A 20,940-nucleotide genomic window follows, 5' to 3' on the forward strand; every position below is an offset into this window, starting at 1 on the left:
AGATGTGACAGTATTCGATACTTGATAATTCCAACTGTTAAATGGGTGTTTTTTTCCCCCTCACTAAGTTTGATAAAATATAATGCAACGTATGTAAATGTATTTACGAAGAAAAGTAATAGTTATACTAAATTAAGCTAGATGGTATGTTGATAATTATTTATCAGTTTAAAAATTTAAAACAAGTTTCAAGGTTAAAAAATATAAACAATAATAAAGATTACTGTTATTTGTTCCACATGGAAAGAAATTAATATGGTATAAATTTTTCTTTCTTCTTAAATTTAAAAAAATATTTAATAAGATATACATTAAATAAATACATATAATAAAAATATTATATACTAGGACATATCAAATGGAATGGATAAATCATGGGATCATCCATGGACTACAGAAGAAATGCGAAAAAAAAGAAGAGAATGGAGTCTAGCAGGTGATGCAGGACTTCTTAAACATCTTCAACAATTTTCTGATGTATGAATTAATTTTATTTTTTTATTACATAATTTTTTTAGTTTAAAATTATATATAAAAGTTTTACATTTATTAATGATATTTTTAGAATGTAATATCAAGAGCAAATAAAACACAAGAAGTTTTGGATTCATTAACAACTCAATTAAACGAAACAGCAATATTTATTGATAATGTTACTAATACATCTTTAGCTTTAGCTAATACTCAATTTATTGAGAGTCGTGTACAAGAAGATAATATAGAGATTGGAGAACAAGTAGAAACATCAATTGAGGTAGTTAAATATTTTAAGATTTAATTTATTATAATTCTTTTTAATCATTATTTTACTAAAATTTATAGCAATATAAAGATCAAGATTCTGTAGATGCAGATTTTATAGCTAATGTGAGTGAAACTGTAAAACAAGGCCTAAATATAATGTATGAAAAATATAAGGAAATGGAATTTGTTGACAGTGATAGTGATAGTGAAGAAGAAGACAATAAAGTAGTATTAAGGTAAACTTATGTAATTTTCATTATTAAAATAATTTCTTAAATTACATTTTAATTATAATTTAATTACAGTGTTGTATTGGGGCCAAATGATCCATATCAAGATCGAGCTTTGCCTTATGTTATTGGTTCTGAAAAATGGAAAAATTCAAATAAAATTGGTTTAGAAAGTAGTAGTAGTAGTGAATCTGAACAAATAGATGAAGAAGAAGAAGAATCAGAAAATGAAGATGATAGCACAACAACATTTAAAGATTTTAGTATGAATACTGCACCAAAAACTAACATAGTTGGATTATTACCTTCTTTGAATGGATCAGATTATAGTAAAAGAAATGATTTAGCATATATAAGCAATGAAAAAATAGATGCAGTTAGTCAAAATAATATAGATTCTGTTCCTGAATCAATTACTCCTAATGATAATATTTCAAAGGTTTTATTCTTTTTTTTTTATTTATTTATTTTTTTTAATACGTATATTTATAAATAATTTTTATATGTTATAATAACGATTATATATATTATAATGTAATAAATTATTCATATTATATTTTAGACATCATTACCAAACAATATAACACCAAATTTTGCTGAAGAATTAGCTAAACGATTAGGTACAGTTCGACAGGCTCAAAAACCAGGCATTGTAAATGAAAAAAATGAGGCATCAATAAATCGATTTAAAGGTAAATTTAATTTATATTTCTTTTATTGATATTTAATTTATGTTTTCTTTATTAGATGATTTATTTACACCAGAAGAAGATGAGAACATTTTAAATGATAAATCTAGAATTATATTTAGTGGAAGTAAAGAATTTTTAAATGATCAATCTATTGAAAATTTATCAAAAGAAAGATATATTAAACCATGCAAAAATATTATACCTGCTAGCATTGATGTACCACCTCCAATTAGTACTATTTGTAAGTTCTTTTTTTGTAATCTATATATTTTATTTTTTAAGATGTTTAAGAAGAATATTTATATTTTTAGCGACAAAACCTAAATCTGCAATCGATGATCTTTTTGCTGATACTGAATCCGATGATATTTTTTCGCCGAAAAATATAACAAAAATAACTACAAAAAATAAATATTCTAATAATAATAATAATCAATTAAATACAGAAAATATACAAAAAAAATGTTTAGAGACTGTTGCATCAAGAGTAATTAGTAATGTGGCTACAAGTACACCAGAAACTGCCGTAAATACTAATAATTTATTTAGCGATGATGAAGATATTACTGATCTCTTTGGGCCATCTAAAAACCAAGAGCCAAATAAAAAAGTAAGATCATAAAATAATTATTATTAGCAATAATTTTCTAATGAAATTATAAAATTAATATTTTATACAATATTTTAGAAATCAATGGAAGGAATATCAATATCTGGAAATAGTTTAACTTCAAATGTAGAGAATAAATTATCAAATAGAATATTACGAAATCATTCATCCGGATCTTCCGGAAGTAATACATCAGTAAATTATGAAAATAATATTAGCAACGAATCAGTACGTGATCATTCACGGAATACTGTTTCGAACGATAATATCAATGATTTTATTGTGAATAACGTAGAAAATTCAGCCATGTTTAATGAAAGTAATTACAGTAGCGGAATATCGATTTATCCACCAAGTATTAATAACACAGGTGGTTCAAGCTTAGAGTGAGTATCAATTTTATTAATACTATGATAGATTAATACTTAGATAAATTAATAAATACATCATATATAGAATAAATAAATTAGATATAGATTATGAATTATAATATTACTTACTAAAAATTAATATTATTGTTTTATTTATATTTTTTATATATAAATATATAAATATATTTTATATATTTTTTATATTTTTTAGTTATATTTGATAAATTTTATCAAATTTATATTATCTTTCTCTTTTTATTTTTATACGCACAAAAAACGATATATATGTTGTATATGTATCATTGAATTGATGATCCAAACATTAGTCATCTCTCATTACATTCCAATGATTATTTCAAGTACATGCGCGAGCTCAAGGCAAGTTCTTTTAGTTTGCTTGTATCTCATTTCTAACTTGTATACTGTATGCATATATTCTGCATGCAACATTTTCTCTAATTATATTTATTTTCAATTATAATCAAGTAAGTAATACATATATATATATCGCCGATCATGGTCTATTATTTGTTCTTAATATTATTCTTAATTCAAATATCATTACTCTATAACAGTTTTCTATAAATAACAATTTGCACAAATAATTTCTACATAATATTATTATTTGAATATATTTAAATATTTATATATTTTTATATTTTTTTTTTGTTATTTTAAAATATTAGATAATTATAGCTATGTAATAATATGATATAATTTATATATTTTAAATCATTAATATTTTTTTAAATCATTGTATAAAAAAACTTAAATAATTTAAATAATTTAAAAAACTCAAATCATTTACAATTAATTAAAGATATTTGTCTTTTTGTTTGTAATTTTCTATTCATAAAAATATATTAAATTTGTAGAAGTTTTCAAATTTTTTTGAAAATTGATTTTTAGAATTAAATTTTGCATGTTGTAACATGGAATATTTTCTTTTATTATTTTCTCTTATTAGTCAATAGAAATTGAATCATTTATCATATATATTATCACATTAAGTGAGAGTTATTGTACATATTTTTTTTTGTACATGTGATGCAAGTTATTAATAATTTTATTATATATTATTGTGAAATTTTATTTAAATATTTCTTTATTGATTTCATTGCTATATCTTTGTATTTTATTAACACAAAACACATTGTAAATTTTTTTTATCTTTCTTTTCTTTCATAATTTAAAAATATATTTTTGAAAGCGAAACTTTTATTTTCGCTATGCGTGAATAATAGGAAACAAGCCATTTTTAAAATGAAAACGAACAAAAAAGAAATAGAAAAGAATGAAAAGAAATTTACTAATATACTTCGTTTTAATGGGCTATTTTACATACATTCTTATTCTAACTTTTATGACTTGTTGTTACAGTATTGAGCCTCGGATGTCGTCAACGCGTTTAAAATCGGAAGAAATTTATCGGGAACGAATCAGTAGTGACAGTCTCTTTACTGCACGTACACATAATCCTGTGACTTCGATCTCGAACACTACGAATAATCCACCTCAAGTGGAGTCTATCGAGGATATATCGTCTATACGACAGGACGATGTGTTCGAAAATGAGGACTTGTTTGGTCCACCTCCGCTACCAAAAGCAGATTCAAAATTGCCGAAATCGAAAATACCTTCGTTATTTGACGATTCTGATTCTGGTGATGAATTATTTTCGACAACTAGCTCAGGTTCAAGATCACAAAGAAGCAGTGACTTATTGACCACGTCTCATTATTCCGACAAGATCAAATCTACACAACGAAGAGGTCTTTTCGACGAAGAAATCAACATATTCGATAATAAGGATTCCCCAGATGTCGATATATTTGGTATAATAGCAAAACCGGTAGCCAAAGAGGAAAGTAATGCCTCTAATAAAAAGTTTTTGGACATTCCTGATGATGATTTGTTCACAAATAGTATTCGAGATGCAATAACGAAAAATAACGGATTGGAAAAAAATCAGAATGTTGCTAAATCGAAAGAAATTAGCTTGTTTGATAATGATGTAGAAGATAGCGATTTATTCTCAACGAAATCTATTAAAACTGAAATTATAAATAAATCTGCTATTTTTAATGATGATTATGAGAATGATTTGTTTTCCATGAAAAAATCAATTAATAAAAAGAAAGAGAATGATAAAGAATCGCCAGAAATAGCTGCGTCCGGAATAGATATCGTGGATCAGAAAGTTAGAAAGAGTGAAAATAAGAGTAGTGATATTCTTTCGAGCAATGGATTGTTTTCTACTACTATTGGATCACATGGATTGATTTTTGAGGATGATGACTATGATGATTTGTTCAATACTAAAAATGTAATAACAGAAAAAACAAAACAGGATGAACATGAAACTTTGGAGATAAAAAGAAATATTAAAGAAGATTCTGCTAAGGATATTAAAGTATCAAATAATTCTGATATCTTTGTAAAACCTGAAGAATCAAATGTTTCTGTTATATCCAAGGATATAAAAAAAGATACACATTCAATTAGTAATTCTGAGGAATGCGAGCCTGTACAAAATATTGAAAATGAATTAAAAATGAGTCCTCCAAAATCTTTAGATATACATACAACTGCCACATCATCATCGCCTGATAAAAATAATCAAACAAAACGAATGGTTTCTGGTAAAATAAAAAATTTAATGGGAAAAATGGGGGATTTAAAAATGATTTCACCCATGGATACACCACCAGTATGGCGAAAAAGCAAAGAAAAAACGGATGAGGAAGATAATTCAGGAGATAGAGATAGTGATGATGGCGGATGTGTTAGCACACAAAGTCATAATTCGCCACTAAGTGCATCAGGTAATATATACGTATATACATATATATTCAATTTTTTTATATTTTGCATTTAATAATTAATTTGATTCTGTTCATCAATTTTGCAGAAGATAGTACTACTACTCAGAAGCAATCTCAGCAATCGACAATTTCAGATGAAAGTAATGTAGAAAATGCGATTAGTTTTGATGAGCCAGTGCAAGTAGAAACGTTGTCTATTACTGCTTCGAAGGTAAAATATTATCAAAATGTAATGCATGTTTTGAAAAAAAACATTCTATTGATCATTTTTAATTTTTTATGATTTTTCAGACACGAGTTAGAATACAAGCGAAACGCCGACCACAAAGTAGGCATGCACGAAAATCCGCCATCAGGCAAAGCGGAATCGATTTTGATACTGTAGATGCTGTTGAAAATAATTCACAAGATGAGGGCCAGACTAATCAATCGCTAAGTACCTTCAATAAAGAAATTTCTACAAATATTAGTATCGCACATCCCGCTTCCACTATTTTTGATCATTCAAACAATGATAATTTTTATCGAACTCCTGAAAATAATAGTTTCTTACCTGCGGATGATAAGTCTGAACTTGGTAGCATAAGCAAGGAAAGTTCAATGAGTGCTAACAAAAATACTTTATTATCACCATCTACAGACGAAGAAGACTTATTTGATGTGCCACCAGATTTACCAGAAGATCCACAGAAAGAAGATATGCTATTTGGTAGAGCACCTATTCTCTCTCCGGTTGAAAAAGTTGTTTCTAAAAAGCCACCTGTTACTTTCAAAGTGTTGAAAGATACATATATTAAACAAATCGACGATGTAGAGACAGAAACAAAAAAAACTGTAGAAGAGATGGAACAAAGTAGCACATTATTTGTATCTGGTACCACTTCAACTATAAATTCCATAACTTCACACTTAAATAAAAAGGAATCCAAATCAGAGAATGCTAAACTTGAAGACGAATCGAAAGAAATGATTGATCCATTACGAGATGATAGTCATGATCCGCTGAAAGATCCCAGTCAGTTATTTGCTTTTGTCACAAAAACACCATCTCCCGAAAAGGGAAAGAATTTATTATTTTCTGAAGATGATAGTTTGTTCTCTAGTGGCACCAAAAAATTAATTGAAGAACAAACTGCAAAAAAACCAATCTTGGGTTTATTTACCGATGATACAGAAAATGATCTGTTTTCGACAACTTTAACTAAATCTGTGAAAAAAACTTTAAAGGATACGAAAATTAATTTGTTCGATGAAGAAGATGAAGATAATAGCTTATTTGGTAGCTCTGTTATAAAGAAATCAATAGACACCGAACCTGAAAGAAAACATTCTGTGGAACAATCTGGAAAGAAAATAAATATATTTGATGATGATAATACTGATACAAATTTATTTTCTGAGCCACTTGACCAAACACAGAAATTAGATACTGATAGCATTCAAGAACAATCAAAGAAAAATGATATATATACAAGCATTACAGAACTTGTGAAGACTTCGCATATTACGGACATTTTTGCTGATCAGTCAAGTGGAGAAGACGATATTTTAACCAAAATATCGGTTTCGAAGAAAATTGCTGGCACGTCGAAATCTCTATTTCTTTCTGATGATGATGATGACAATGATAATATATTCGGTAAAAAGCTTACGGGCGAATCGATTAAGTCAGTGGAGACCCGTTCAACTGTTAAAAAAACAATAACAAGAGATTTGAAAAAAACAGCTGAAAAAATTAGAGAGGATCCTTTGAGTGTTCTGTTAGATGATTAAATATATTTTATTTTGAAATAATATATATTATTTATATTTGTTTAATATATACATTTTACAAATTTATTTGAAATTAAAATGTATTAGAATTGAAATTATATATTATATCCAAAAATTGTACATCAAATAATTGAAAAACAAATCGATAAATTAAATGTGTATAAAATGTGATAAAATTATAACGCTGCGCGTTAAAAATGGTAACCATTGCAAAAATGATAAAAAAAATTTAATTGTATACAATTATATACGTATTTGTTTTTATTTATTCTTTATATGGAAAAAATTTTATTACAAAATATATTATGATTTTTAACTTATACATCTGCAAATATTTTTTTAATTTGATTGTTCGAAATAGAAATTGTAAAAATATTAAAATCATAAAATAGAAGTATTTTAAGTATCGAATACAACGAATAACAAAATATTATATATACGAAATGATTTAATGTTCGATTTATTACTATATTGTTTCATAATTTTTTTGCATAATTGCAAATAATATTTTATTACGTATGATAAATATATTTTCTGTAATATTTATATATAGTATGTTTTATATATATAATATAAATATATTATATAATATAATATAAAATATATATATATATATATTTCATTTGTTGATAATAAAATAGCATTCGCGATAATGTATATATTGCATTCTCTCTATAAAGCATGTATTAGTACAAATAAATAAATCAAATAAATATAATTTGAATTCTATATGAAGATTTTATTTTTAACTTTAAAAATTACATTATAATTTCATTTAAATATTGCGCATAATCGAATTCAAATCAGTAAATAATAGTTTATCAAGTAAAATCAGGTTCAAAGATACATCCGGTATTATATGAATGTTGTATTTATGAATAAATGCATATTATAAAGAAGCTTAGTTTTTGAAAAGTCATGAAATTGCTTTTAGTTAGTATAATTGCTATAGTTAAATTGCTATAGTTAGTACAATTATCTTAATTAATTATCTTAATAATTATCTTATATCATTTGTTCTCAAATATTCTTATATCAAAAAAAATTATTTAATTAAAAAAAAATTAATAATATTTAAATTTTAATATTTAATTAAAAATAATTAAATAAATTTATCAATAAGAAATAAATAAGAAATAATAAGAAATTAATAAGAAATAAAAGATATATAAATAAAATGATATAAAAATAATATTAAAATTTATCAAATTTATGAAAAAATTAATTTTGTATAAAAAAAATTAAAAATTAACAAAATATCAATTTTCAATTTATGTTTGCTTTTTCAAAAAAAATATAAATCTTATAAATTTTTTTATAACTTTAGAGAAAAAAATTTTTTTTAACTTTAGAAAAAATTTATCATTTCTTGAATATTAATTACGAAAAATATTATTATTTAACAATATTAAATTATATTTTTTTTATTATCCTTTATCAATTTTATTCTTTCGATATAATTATATGACATCACTATAATTGTATATATAATTTTTATTCAGCTATTGTAATCTAAGAAGTTGAGTGATCTTTTTTTCATTTGCATATCATTATCAAATCATTTCTTTTATATATATGTGTCATTTAACGAAATGTATATCTTTATATGTTTAAAGTCACTCAAGACAGTTAGAATATGCAGTTGAAATTCATATGTCGTCGAATTCACTTCGTTCATATTAGTTAAAGCATTATAATATTTTATAATATATAAGTAAGTATGTTATAATAATATTATATTTTTCTTATTAAAATTGATATCTTTTTTATTATTTAAATTGATAAAATTAAAGATGTGAATTCAAATAGCAAAATTATAATAAAGTTCAAATAATGTTTGATTATTTTGCTTAATTCTTTCACTACGGGCTTCTTCACCACATGTGTACAGTACTCGAGAAAGATCATCGCCGCGTTTACGCCTCTCAATTCGAGTTGCTTTGACAGTGTTTATTGAAAAAAAAATTGATGATAAAAACAAAATATTGATGCTACATTTCTAGAGAAAAATACTCGATATATATAATAACTCCAATTGCTCGTCATATCGTACAATACGCGGCATCTTTTGCAGAGCAACTATAGTCGCCCGTAATATCTCAGTGGCATCTTATGCAGAGCGATTGTAGTTGTTCGTAGTAGCGAAAGGGTTAAAATTAATCGTTAAAAAATAATATATTATTTATATAAATATAATATATAAATTGAAAAATAGATACTTTTTGTTTTAAAAATTACAATTATTTAAAATTTTTATATATATATTTTTTATTATTGTTCATAACTTATTATTTTTGATAATTATCAAATTTTTATTTAATAAACAAAAAGATATATTTATTGAAACTAAATAGAAAATATAATTATTGATATATCATTTTATAGATATTTATATTACATTTTATATTCATTATTAATATTCTATTAAATTATATAATAAATTATAATAAATATTTCAATAAATATTCTTTGTTTTATAATTTTTTCTAATATCCAATATATTATTAAAGATTTTATTCAATTTTTTCAAATAATTATTGTACTCAATTACATATTATTATATATTACAGAATTTTATATATAATAAATTATCAAGATGTCTTTAGGAAGCAACGAATATATAAAAGATATTATAGATTTTACTGAACCAACGAAAAATGAAAAAAGTGAAATAATTACATTTTTTGCTCACACTAATATTTTAATAACAGGAGCAACAGGATTTCTGGGAAGTTTACTCATTGAAAAATTACTCAGGTATTGTAATTATATTATATTAAATTGAAATAATTTTTTAAATATTTGAATTTTTTAATATTTAAATGAAAGTATTAGTGATGATTTTTAATATATTTTAATTTATTAATATATTTATTACTTATTTTCATTTAAAATAGTCAAAAATGTAAAAATATAAATATAAAATTAATCATTTATGTTGCTTAATTTATATTTGGATAATTTTAAAAATTATATTTTTTAAGTGTTATTATCAATTTCTAAATAGTCATTTAAAATTGTTATTATTTAATATAATAATATATTACATTATATATACATATATATAAATTATAAATACAGTTAATTACATAAAATTAATTTTTAATATAATTTTTAAAATTAATTTTATTTTTTTAATAATAATTATAATATTTATTATATTGTTGTAATATTAATTACAATAATAATATTATATTATAGTTGTAATAATATTATATTGTTGTAATAAATGCTATAATTTAATGATTTATACATTATCATATAAATAAAATTGTTAAATAAAATTGTTTCATATAATAAATTCATAATATATATCTTATATCTCATAATAAATTTATAAAATATATTTATAAAATACTTATATTATATTTATATCATATTATAGAAGTTGTCCGGATATTGCAAAAATATACATAATAGTAAGATCGAAAAAAGGAAAAACTGCTTTGGAACGATTTCATAAAATTTTTGAAGAAGTAGTAAGTAAAATAAGAATTTTGACAATAACTGAATGATAATAAATTTTAAATTATTTTTATTAGATATATGACAAATTAAGACATAAGCAAAAAAATTTTATGGAAAAAATCGTAATGTTAGAAGGTGATGCGACAAAAGAAGATTATGGACTGTCATCGGAAGATAAAAATGTTTTAATGAATGTAAACATTATTTTTCATGTGGCTGCAACCGTCCGATTCCAAGAAAAATTTCGTACTGCAATAAATATTAATGTTAAAAGTACAAAATTTTTATTGAAATTTGCACAAAAACTTCCAAATTTCAAAGTATATTCAATATTTTTCGTTATTTGAGATATCTATTTTATTGTGTATAAATAATAGTTGAAAAAAAATTCTATTTACAGGTTTTCGTGCATGTATCTACTGCATTTGCACCTTGTACAGAAAATATTATTGATGAGAAACACTACAAAAAAACTATAGATGCAGATAAAGCCTTAGAATTATTAGATATATTTGATGATAAAAAACTTGAACAAATTACACCCATGTATGTATTGTCTTAATTATATTTTTTAATAAAAATAATTATAAAAAACTTTATATTTTCTTTACTTTTTACAGATTACTTGATAAATGGCCAAATATATATATTTATTCTAAGGCATTAGGTGAAAATATGATACTGAAATATAGTGGTAATCTTCCAGTTTGTATTGTACGACCTAGTATTGTTACAACAACTTTTAATGAGCCACTTTCTGGATGGATAAACAATGTATATGGAGTTACAGGTATAATAATAGGAAGTGCAATAGGTTTGTTACGTACATTACCTTGTAAATCAGAGAATGTGGCTGAAGTTATACCAGCAGATTATGTTATTTCTAATATTATTTGTTCTGCTTGGGATACAGTGAATAGGTAAATTTTAATTATAATTTCTTATTAATTATAAAGCTAAATGATTTTAAATATCAAATAATATTGTTTCATAAAATGAAAAGAAATCAACAATCTATCAATTAAATTAAAAAAATTATAAATATGAATCATATTGATTGATATTTGAATTAATAAAGAATTATATGAAAGTATAATAAAAATATAAATAAACAAGTAATAATTATTTAATTTTATAGAAAACTTGCAATAAAACCAGATCAAGTTCTTAATCTTTCTGATGAAGAAAGAATACCAATTTATAATTGTGTATCTTCTTGTCAAAATCAAATTTCATGGGCTGAATTGATGAAAATAAATGAAATTCATGGAAGTGAAATACCTACTCACAAATCTATTTGGTATTATAGTCTTACATTGAACAGACATTTATTTATATATAAAATTTATATTTTTTTTCTTCATATAATACCAGCACTTATTGTTGACATAGTGACTTATCTCATTGGTCGGAAACCTATGTATGTATCTCATATAAAAAGTATAAACTTTGATAGTAAATATTATAATATGCTATAATTGTGTATTAATTAATAATAAAAGTTAAAATATATATTTTCAGATTATTAAATACATATAAAAAAATACATAAATTTAGCAATGTAATATATTACTTTTCAATAAATGATTGGAAATTTCAAAATAAAAATGTTATAAATCTTTGGCAAAAAATGAATTCTACAGATCAAGAAATTTTTTGCTTCAATATAGAAATGCTAGATTGGAATGAATACTTTTATCAAGGACTGAGAGGTCTTCGTTATTATATATTAAATGATCCAATGGATACACTAGATTCGGCAAAAAGAAAATATAAAAAGTATATTTGATTTTAAATTTTATTAAACTTATTGATAAAATATGATTGATAAAATATATTTCTTTTCAATGTTATAGATTACGGATTGCATACTATACACTTAACATGGCACTAATACTTTTACTTTTATGGATTGCATTTTCATTCATAAATTTTCTTTGGTCTTTTTGTCCTTTATCACATTAATATTTATCAATAGGGACATTATAATTTTTTTTATATAAATCACATTCAAATAATTGCTTATTATTACACGTACTTATAAGAAATAGTTGAAATTTTCGTTAAAATGATAATAGATGTCGCCATTATGACGATATTATCAATTTCGTTTCATTATAAGAATAATAGATGTCATCACCATGACTATTTTTGAAATAAAATTACTTTAACGTTTATTTATAAATTTTCAAATTTGTAAATAAGAAAATATTTATATATTTATATTTAAAAAAAATATAAAAATATTAATATTGTTATTATTTTATTTATAATTTATGATTAGAATTAAACTGAAAATTATGTAAATTATATAAAATGATTACATATTTGTGTATATGATTTGAAATTATAAAAATACAAAAATTTTTCATGTTATTTATGATTTATTTTTATTGTTTTTTTAATTTTATATTTATAATTTATTTTTAATATTTTATTTTACAATTTTTATAAATACTTAATCAAGTATCTTAGATTCAGTATCTATCGATTTTCAATTATTAATTTGTCTATATTATTATTTTAAATAAAATTGTAAATATAAAAAGATTATAATTTTTAAAAAATTTTTCTATATAATTTATCTATATATCATATATGTATCATATATGTATATAAAAAATATAAGTGCTACTTTAAAGTATTAAATGTCAATTATATTTATAATTTTATGTGAAATATCTATAATATTATTAAATAAATTTATTAAAAAAGATTTTAAACGATATTATTTTAATATTTTAATAAAAAAATTAGAAATTTAAATATTTACCGAGTATTTGTAAATTTTATATGTCAAATTGAAATTTGTCAATTTGTATTGTATATATGTCAACTTTATATTAAAATTGAAATTTTAAAAAAAATATCACGAAGAAATAATCATGAAAATGAAATTCATATGTAGGAATTTATAACCACGTTGTTAATAGATAATTAAAATCCTTATTATATACAAATCGATTGAATATATACAAATATATTATATTTATTATATCTGATTTCTCTCATTTATTAATATAATACAATTTCACAAATTGCTTTTTCTAAATATTTTTTATAAATTTATATCAAATAATATTAATTTATAAATTTGAATCAGATAAAAATTAAATTAGAAAAAATAATATTATATTTTATTTGTATTTTTTTTTTTTTAGAAAATATTAATATTTAATCATTTTATCTAGGATTCATGAGATTCAACATAAATTAATTTGTTATCAATTCATAATTGATGAGTACGAAAGTATTAATAATACGATTAAGATTAAATAAAAATTACTTCCAACATTAACTATAGGTCGAAGGGCTAGCTATAGATCGACGAAAGAAGCGAGTAAAGTTGCGCGCCATCATCGTACATTGAGCATCGGAGCGTAGTGTGATACGGGGATGGAGGCCGCGCGAGCAGGCAAACGACTCGAGGGAACAGAGTCGAGGATCGAGAACCAACCGACAACTCAGGAAGGCAGTGCACGCCCGACTGCCGACACGAGCGGATGGCGTACGTTGTCGCTCGCGCCACGATTACCTCGTGATTTTTCTTTCTGTCAGATACGGTCACCGTCATCGATCTTGTGACGAGTCGCACAGTATTTTCAGTCATCTATTGCGACTTCACACAGTCGGACACTTCAGGTTTGTTAGTGACATTGCGTGCCGCGCTTCGATCACGAGATAGAAAGAACAAGAAAAATAATAAAAGGAAATAAAGAAACAGAGAAGACGAAAGATATTTGTTTTCTTTCGATATTCATTTCTATCGGATTTCATCATCGTTTTGTTTTTGTCATCCACGGACATATCGCATACCGCGCACGTAACCTTTAAACCACGTGTGTGCGCACGCACGCACGATTTCAACGACGCACTTACACGTTATCAGGTCTGGGCGCTGGCGTATGGGGCGCCCTCCAAAAGTCGCGCATGCAACCCTACCGGAGCCCGCTGACGTTGGTTACCATAGTAGCGCGCGTGCCGATCAGCTGATCGTTGGGATTCGAGCGTGTTCGACCGTCGGCAGTCGGCCAGCAGCGGCTCCGTCCACCCGTTTTATGCGTTATCTTCCCAAACGTTCGCGCAACTTGATCGCCTTTCGCGTCGTGATTTAGTGATGAAAATAACTAACTATTTCGCGAACATCTGACAACGCAGATTCCGAAGAAAAATTAAGAAATAAAACAAATTGAATAGAAAATTGATTTTACTCATCGCTTGTATTATCCACCTATTCGTTTTTATCGATGTTCGAAAGATACACTGTTACAATTTATTACCCAATCGATCGATACATGTTCAGATGATGGAGTCAAACACGATTTCAGATAAATAAGTGTTGAACAAAGTGTATTATTTCAATAATCCATGGTATGTGTATTTTTGTGATAAAAAAAAAAATCAATAGCATTTTTGTTAATCATTGTGCACAGATTGATCGAGACACATTATGACTATTGAGATCTTGTGATTTACATCACGTATTTTAAATACCGTCCAAAAATGAAATTTAATGGAAATATATGTAGTGGATTAGTGGATAAATATTTATTATCATGCTCTTTTGTTGTAAAATATCTCGAATGAAATATCGAACCACTTTTGTTGTCAAATATTTACGAGATATATTTAAATTATATTGAACAAAAAGCAATATTATTAATGCTAAATAGGAGATGGTGGATAAATAATATATTAACATAAATACTATATTATACAATTTTTCGAAACAACATTTTAATATCAGATGATTTTACGAATATGATTGACATTTGGTGACCATTTATGACATGATACAAAATAAACGAAGCAAACTTACGAAAAAACGATCGCTCATTGAAATAAATATATTGCAAAATTATAAAAAATATTTTATATTCATTGTTTATTATATTATCAACGGTTAATTTGCAAACGAAACAAAATTCAATTGCTCAAATTAAATCGATAGTGTTTTGGAATACACTTGCACTGTGAAGATGAAACATAATCGTTCCAAATCGATTGATCAAAAGATGATGTCATAGCGTATCTTCGAAAAAATATCGATATATCGATATTGTTTCGTGTCAGATGTCGCTAGACTATCGCGATGGCCGCGGAATCTTCGTCAGTACGAAATCGCGTCGAAAGAACGAATTGTGAATTGAAAAATAGTGATCGTAGTGATTGATAGTTTTTGTTGAAATAAAATTCGGACTTTTTTGGTAACGGGTTATCGCAGGATGTGAATGTTTCATTGTTATGAACATATTTTGACAATCGTTTGTACCTGTGACGATTCAATCGTGTGTACCTTGACTGCATTAATCAGACTTTTTGTGAATATGTGAAGTGACTGAGCTTTTTTTTCGTCGAACTTTCGTCAAAAGTGATTTTCATTTTGTTTGTCGTGATCGCAATTACATTATTATGTACCGATCGCAACAATGACAGTTCGAGATATTTTCTCGTTCACACGGAAATTCTGTGATAGCCGATGCCAGCAACGCCATTACTTGGATTAAGTCAAGTGTGAGGAGAACGCCGTTCCTGAAATCATCTTGATAGAAAGCTTGGTGAGTAAAATATATATTTGCATTTACTGAAATTTCAATAAAAAAAATTTATAATAAAATATTGTTCATCTTACTATAATTTCTAAATATATATAAATTTTTATATAATTATTATATTTATATATATATATATTATAAATATTAAAATTTAAAAATCGAACTATATTGATATTATATCGAACATTGTGTCTTTCCCGCCATTTTTGAAGGGCGATTTGACAAAATGACGCTTTATATGTTCGAATAGAAAAATAATAAAATATGCAATTTTATAATATAACAAAAATTAAAGAAATAATTGTTAATATTGCATAACGTAATCATAATTTTTATCCTTGAAAGCATTGGTAACGTCGAGCAAAATATAGACTCTAGTCAGTTGTCGAGTCGACGAACCTCTATCGATCTTTACCTTCTGTCTGCGTCTGTCCTCCCCCGTTCTGTCACACAGGAATGCAAGCTGTGTTGTATTTCTGGCGTGGTTATTTCTTAACTTTTTCGAATTATAGGTGAAAACAAACCATTTTATTAACACTCTTGAATTATTATGTATCATAAATATTAATGCACATTATGTGTATGCGTATGCGATAAATGAATGTTAATGTTTGCTTATAATCTTATTTGATATTTTATCCATTTTGTCAATAATGTTTCTTTTTTCTTCTTCTTCTTTATTCAATATAAAAAGAATTTAGCTCGAAAAAGAAAAATGTATTGGTTTAATAAATATTTACAAAAAATACTGTATATGACACGTCACTGGCTACACTTGATGATAAGAACCACCCGCATAATAGAGGTACGCACTGATTGATAAGCTCTTAGCAATAACCGACGATATGTACTTTCTGCTGTTGTTGTTGGCTTTTAGTAACATGTTACGATACGCTTTATCGGTTTTCTTGCCACTGTTTCAAAGGAAAATAAAAAATACGTGTTCTTCGATCGTTGTTTCACGAGGAGATAAAAATACACAAAGTTGGTTATTTTTAGCAATTGTTTCAAATTCTATGTAAATATTATTGAATCGTTTTGAAAGAAATAAAAATCTTTCTTAGTTTATCCGTGCTCGTAAATTTTTTAGATGAATTTAAATGCTTAAGAAAATAATTAAGAAAAAAAAAAAAAAACAAACAAGGAAAGGAATCTAGATTTTGCACCTAATCGTGCAAAACTATGTATAATAAGTTCTTGTTCTCGCAAAACCATATTAGATGCGTTCACTTTTTTTGGTTACCCACTGACTAAATTCTTACAAACTAGTTCTGAAATTTATGCGATTCTCGAGAGAGTGTATAACCTAAAGAGGATTCTCTGTTTTGTCACATATACTTCTCTTGGGACCTACCGCCTCGAAGTGCAATAAACTAGAACTGCGATCGAACCTTTTAGCGCTCACAAGTGTGAGTATCGATAAACAGAATTTTTACTCGATCGTTTATCTGGCAAATGACGAACAATTCGTTTTATCATTTTTATAATTATAAGTATATTTTTTTAAAATACCAGTTAAATTCGTATTTCATTTCAATTACACAACATTATTAATCGTTTAAAAATTAATCGAATATTTTCCTCTAATTTCCTATCTCAGAATGGAAATATTCACGTTTCAAATTTCTGCGATATCGTTGTTGAAAATTAAAAATTTATGCTGTTGCAACGATGGTTCAAGATACGTATACGTATATATATATGTATGTGTGTTCATATAGATAGATGGTACAATGTTCCGAGCAATACACACGAGAAATGGCCAGGCGCATCTTAATTTGCGGTTGCACGTTCCTAATTTGGTTCACTGGCGACTATACACCCAACGAATAACGTTTTGTCGCAGTCGTACGGATATTAGAAGGAATACGATGATACGAAGGAACAAAGATAGAGAGAGGATGGTTATTAGTCGCTCGCGGTTATTTCATTTGTGGACCACGGTACGAGATTCGTATAATTGTCAGGTTTACGAGGTTCTTGCCACGAAGGTTCTTGCGACAAAGCGTATCCAGAAAGTTTATAGTCTTTGGAAAAAAAAATACTGTTATTCGTATTCGACGTGGGAATTGATCGAAGAATACGATTTCTTGAAAGATTAATCGCCTGTACTCAAATTATATATAAATTTGATTTCTTTGACAGGCGGAGTTGGGAAAATTATAATAATATTTTTATATTTATATATTACACATATATAAAAATGTTCACTTTCGAACTCGAAATGATAAAGAAAAAAAAAAAAAAAAAAAAAAGAACGCGTCGTAAAGTTGTCGGCGCTTTTTTTTTTGTTTTATGGTTTCAGAAGCGCGACTCGTGTTTCCCCTCTAAGTTTACAGACATGTTGACACACTCGAAATGCTTACGTTTCGTGTACTTACCTACGCGTTGAGAGAGATGAAGTAGCTTGCGGAATCTAAATGAATAAACAGGTGTGCATCTATGGGTTAACCGTTAACTGTAATTACGCAATGTTTTTTTTTAATTTTCCTTGACGTTGATGAATATAATTTGAATATCGTTTGTATTCGTTTATATTCGATTCTGATTACTAACAATAAAACATATTACAAACTGCTATTAAAAATATATATATATATATATTTAGATATCTGATCACTCGTGGCATTTGGTTTAAAGTTTCGCTTTGCTCGATATATATGCGCGGTATATTTGAATACACGCTTTAAACTTAAACATTTTTCGAGAAAGGGGTAAAGTCGTGCCCATGACTCCCCGACATTGATTTGAACCGCATAATCACGCGCATCGGCGAGAACGCACCTAACTGTTCCCTCTAGACCAGGCCTACTATCTTGTTGGCTGTCAGATTGTTGACACAGCCAGTGACACGTTTAATAGGATTATTTATGCTCCTAAAGGCGCTTAAATGATCCGAGCTTCGTATCGGCTTCATCTACCTGACGGCGCGTAGCATAATTATGTCGACACGGTTTGTGTGTATCGGGCTCGGCGAGCCTAGTGACAACGCCTAGTCGTCCCTGATTTTGACTCGTTTCGACTTCCGACGTACGGCGAGACGTTTTAATCGCCTACGAGAACGCGATCGCGGGAACACGTGCCGCATAACTTGTTTCGATGATTATTGACACGATTATCTCGCACCGCTGCACGCCGATACCCAACCAATAGCAATTAATTTGAAAGAAACGTTAGATATGTCGTTCCCTCCCGTTCGAATAACGGTATTTTCAAGATCACGTTTTCTCCGATACCGTGATTATTTATCGTTAATTTACCCTCGTTAATCGTGCGTTTTATCGAAAAACTTATATTCACTTTATTTCATTACGAAACTATCGTAAATTTCATCCGCATTGTGCTCGCGTTATGAATTTTAACAAGTTCGTTTATTTATTCGCGGTTCTTCGCTTCTTTAACATTTTCTCTCCCCCTCCCCCCCCTTCCCTCTTTTTTTTAACGTTGGCGCCATATTTATGTCTTAATATATATCGCGCGAATCGGAGAAGGAAGAGAGCTTAGGCGTGGAGAACGCGGGAACGCGTTTCGAGATTAATAATTAATTTCTAGGTGGATAGATATGCGAATATTTTTTTCATACATATATATATATATATATATATAAATGCATGGTTGATCAACACTTTTATATTCGTGCCCGTAATTGTTAATATCTAATATCCCAGTCTTGTATTGTAATTTTAATCTTGTATTGAGATACTCGATCTATGTGTAACAACAACGGTCGTACGGTTGGGCGCGTGTCTACGTGTGCGTGTGTACGGCGCGGGTAATTTGCGGTTTTGAGACGAGACTGGATTCAGTCGGATAATGACCTGCTAGCACTCGTAACGTTAATTGCACTCGTTTCAGTCTTTTGCACGGAACATCATTGTGTTCGGGACTTCGACTCGAATGCGTTTGAACGCCAACGCAAGCGCAAAACAACCGTGCACGTACGATCCTTTTCACGATCATTTTAATGGCACATAAAAAATTTACGCACCCATTAATCCGCGCTTACCTTGGCATTAAGAACTAGTTGCATTTTAGGACTACTTAAAATAGAAAACATTGTGCACGAACAATTCCAAGTTTTTCTTCGATATTTGCCCGATTCAATTACGGGAATTGTAGAAAATATTTTTTTTTTTTTAATTTATCACACAATATTTTTGCCTCGAACATATAACATTTATTCGCCTGTAATCGCCACGTCTATCAAGAACGTCTATTAAATTTAACGCATAAGTTAAATATTAATCGTTAACGATCGTATTTTCCGCTAATTTCCCCCACTCTATTGGACAAGTGTTTATTTCCCGAATATATGCGAAAAGGGCAATGCATTGATTAAGCATTTAATCGGTTTTGATAATTGTTCTATCGTTTTACTCGCAAGAATAATGGATAAAAATGTGAAAATTCATCATAATTCGTACTGTACATGTTCTGCGATTTGCTTTCCAAATTGTTAGACGTGGAAGAAAAATAGAGAGCGTTGAAAAATAGAGAACCGTTGGTGGCGATATAACACGATATAAGCATGGATCACAGGCGACAACCGCTCATTAGCATACAATACAGGCTAATGGGATCGCACGCTGACGGCTACCGTTCAATACCACGTCCCCACATAACTCCACAATCACCCTTTCGAGGGGAAAGAGCAGGGCGTCGATAATATTAA

At 26.9% G+C, this 20,940-nt stretch overlaps 2 protein-coding genes and 2 long non-coding RNA genes across 8 annotated transcripts in view; 3 read left to right on the forward strand and 1 right to left on the reverse strand.

Moving 5' to 3' along the window:
• On the forward strand, positions 1–7,567 carry LOC100869481 (no child left behind). Of its 2 annotated transcripts, none has more exons than XM_086907418.1 (12): positions 1–144; positions 349–477; positions 566–754; positions 823–980; positions 1,050–1,413; positions 1,537–1,666; positions 1,722–1,907; positions 1,978–2,276; positions 2,355–2,662; positions 4,028–5,472; positions 5,559–5,683; positions 5,764–7,567. In XM_086907418.1, exons 1-12 carry the CDS (start codon positions 142–144, stop codon positions 7,243–7,245), a joined length of 4,818 nt encoding a protein of 1,605 aa, XP_086763544.1. In that variant the 5' UTR covers positions 1–141; the 3' UTR covers positions 7,246–7,567. The 2 variants fall into 2 exon arrangements, with proteins under 2 accessions (XP_086763544.1, XP_031774861.2); XM_031919001.2 differs by having other exon boundaries at positions 120–258.
• On the reverse strand, positions 667–14,464 carry LOC147657711 (uncharacterized). The gene is made up of 2 exons (XR_015291867.1): positions 14,000–14,464; positions 667–1,108 (listed from the first exon to the last, which is right to left on the reverse strand). It is a non-coding gene; the product is annotated as an uncharacterized LOC147657711 (long non-coding RNA).
• LOC100869360 (fatty acyl-CoA reductase wat) lies at positions 8,175–13,089 on the forward strand. 4 transcript variants are annotated; one of them, XM_086907426.1, is made up of 9 exons: positions 8,175–8,959; positions 9,816–10,002; positions 10,631–10,724; positions 10,788–11,033; positions 11,114–11,259; positions 11,334–11,633; positions 11,852–12,133; positions 12,235–12,492; positions 12,570–13,089. In XM_086907426.1, exons 2-9 carry the CDS (start codon positions 9,842–9,844, stop codon positions 12,676–12,678), a joined length of 1,596 nt encoding a protein of 531 aa, XP_086763552.1. In that variant the 5' UTR covers positions 8,175–8,959; positions 9,816–9,841; the 3' UTR covers positions 12,679–13,089. The 4 variants fall into 4 exon arrangements, with proteins under 4 accessions (XP_086763552.1, XP_086763554.1, XP_086763553.1 ...); XM_086907428.1 differs by lacking the exon at positions 8,175–8,959 and adding an exon at positions 9,122–9,336; XM_086907427.1 differs by lacking the exon at positions 8,175–8,959 and adding an exon at positions 9,327–9,394.
• LOC147657712 (uncharacterized) overlaps positions 14,443–20,940 on the forward strand; it is a 14,115-nt gene continuing 7,617 nt past the window's right edge. Inside the window, exon 1 of the long non-coding RNA XR_015291866.1 lies at positions 14,443–16,271. This is a non-coding gene — a long non-coding RNA (uncharacterized LOC147657712). The remainder of the gene's footprint in view (positions 16,272–20,940) is intronic.

Source organism: Apis florea, unplaced genomic scaffold (genome assembly GCF_048593485.1).
Source record: "Apis florea isolate Af1SG1 unplaced genomic scaffold, ASM4859348v1 contig_2897_pilon, whole genome shotgun sequence".
NCBI classification, from domain to species: Eukaryota; Metazoa; Arthropoda; class Insecta; order Hymenoptera; family Apidae; genus Apis; species Apis florea.

What these genes read in the sequence shown, in the direction of transcription:
- LOC100869481 (XM_086907418.1), top strand. An exon ending in ACCTCCAATTAGTACTATTT is followed by an intron (nt 1,908 to 1,977) that starts GTAAGTTCTTTT and finishes TTATATTTTTAG; the next exon opens with CGACAAAACCTAAATCTGCA. An exon ending in TGTCTATTACTGCTTCGAAG is followed by an intron (nt 5,684 to 5,763) that starts GTAAAATATTAT and finishes ATGATTTTTCAG; the next exon opens with ACACGAGTTAGAATACAAGC.
- LOC100869360 (XM_086907426.1), top strand. Translation starts at nt 9,842, where the DNA reads ATGTCTTTAGGAAGCAACGAATATATAAAAGATATTATAGATTTTACT. An exon ending in CTCATTGAAAAATTACTCAG is followed by an intron (nt 10,003 to 10,630) that starts GTATTGTAATTA and finishes ATCATATTATAG; the next exon opens with AAGTTGTCCGGATATTGCAA. An exon ending in GCTTGGGATACAGTGAATAG is followed by an intron (nt 11,634 to 11,851) that starts GTAAATTTTAAT and finishes TTAATTTTATAG; the next exon opens with AAAACTTGCAATAAAACCAG.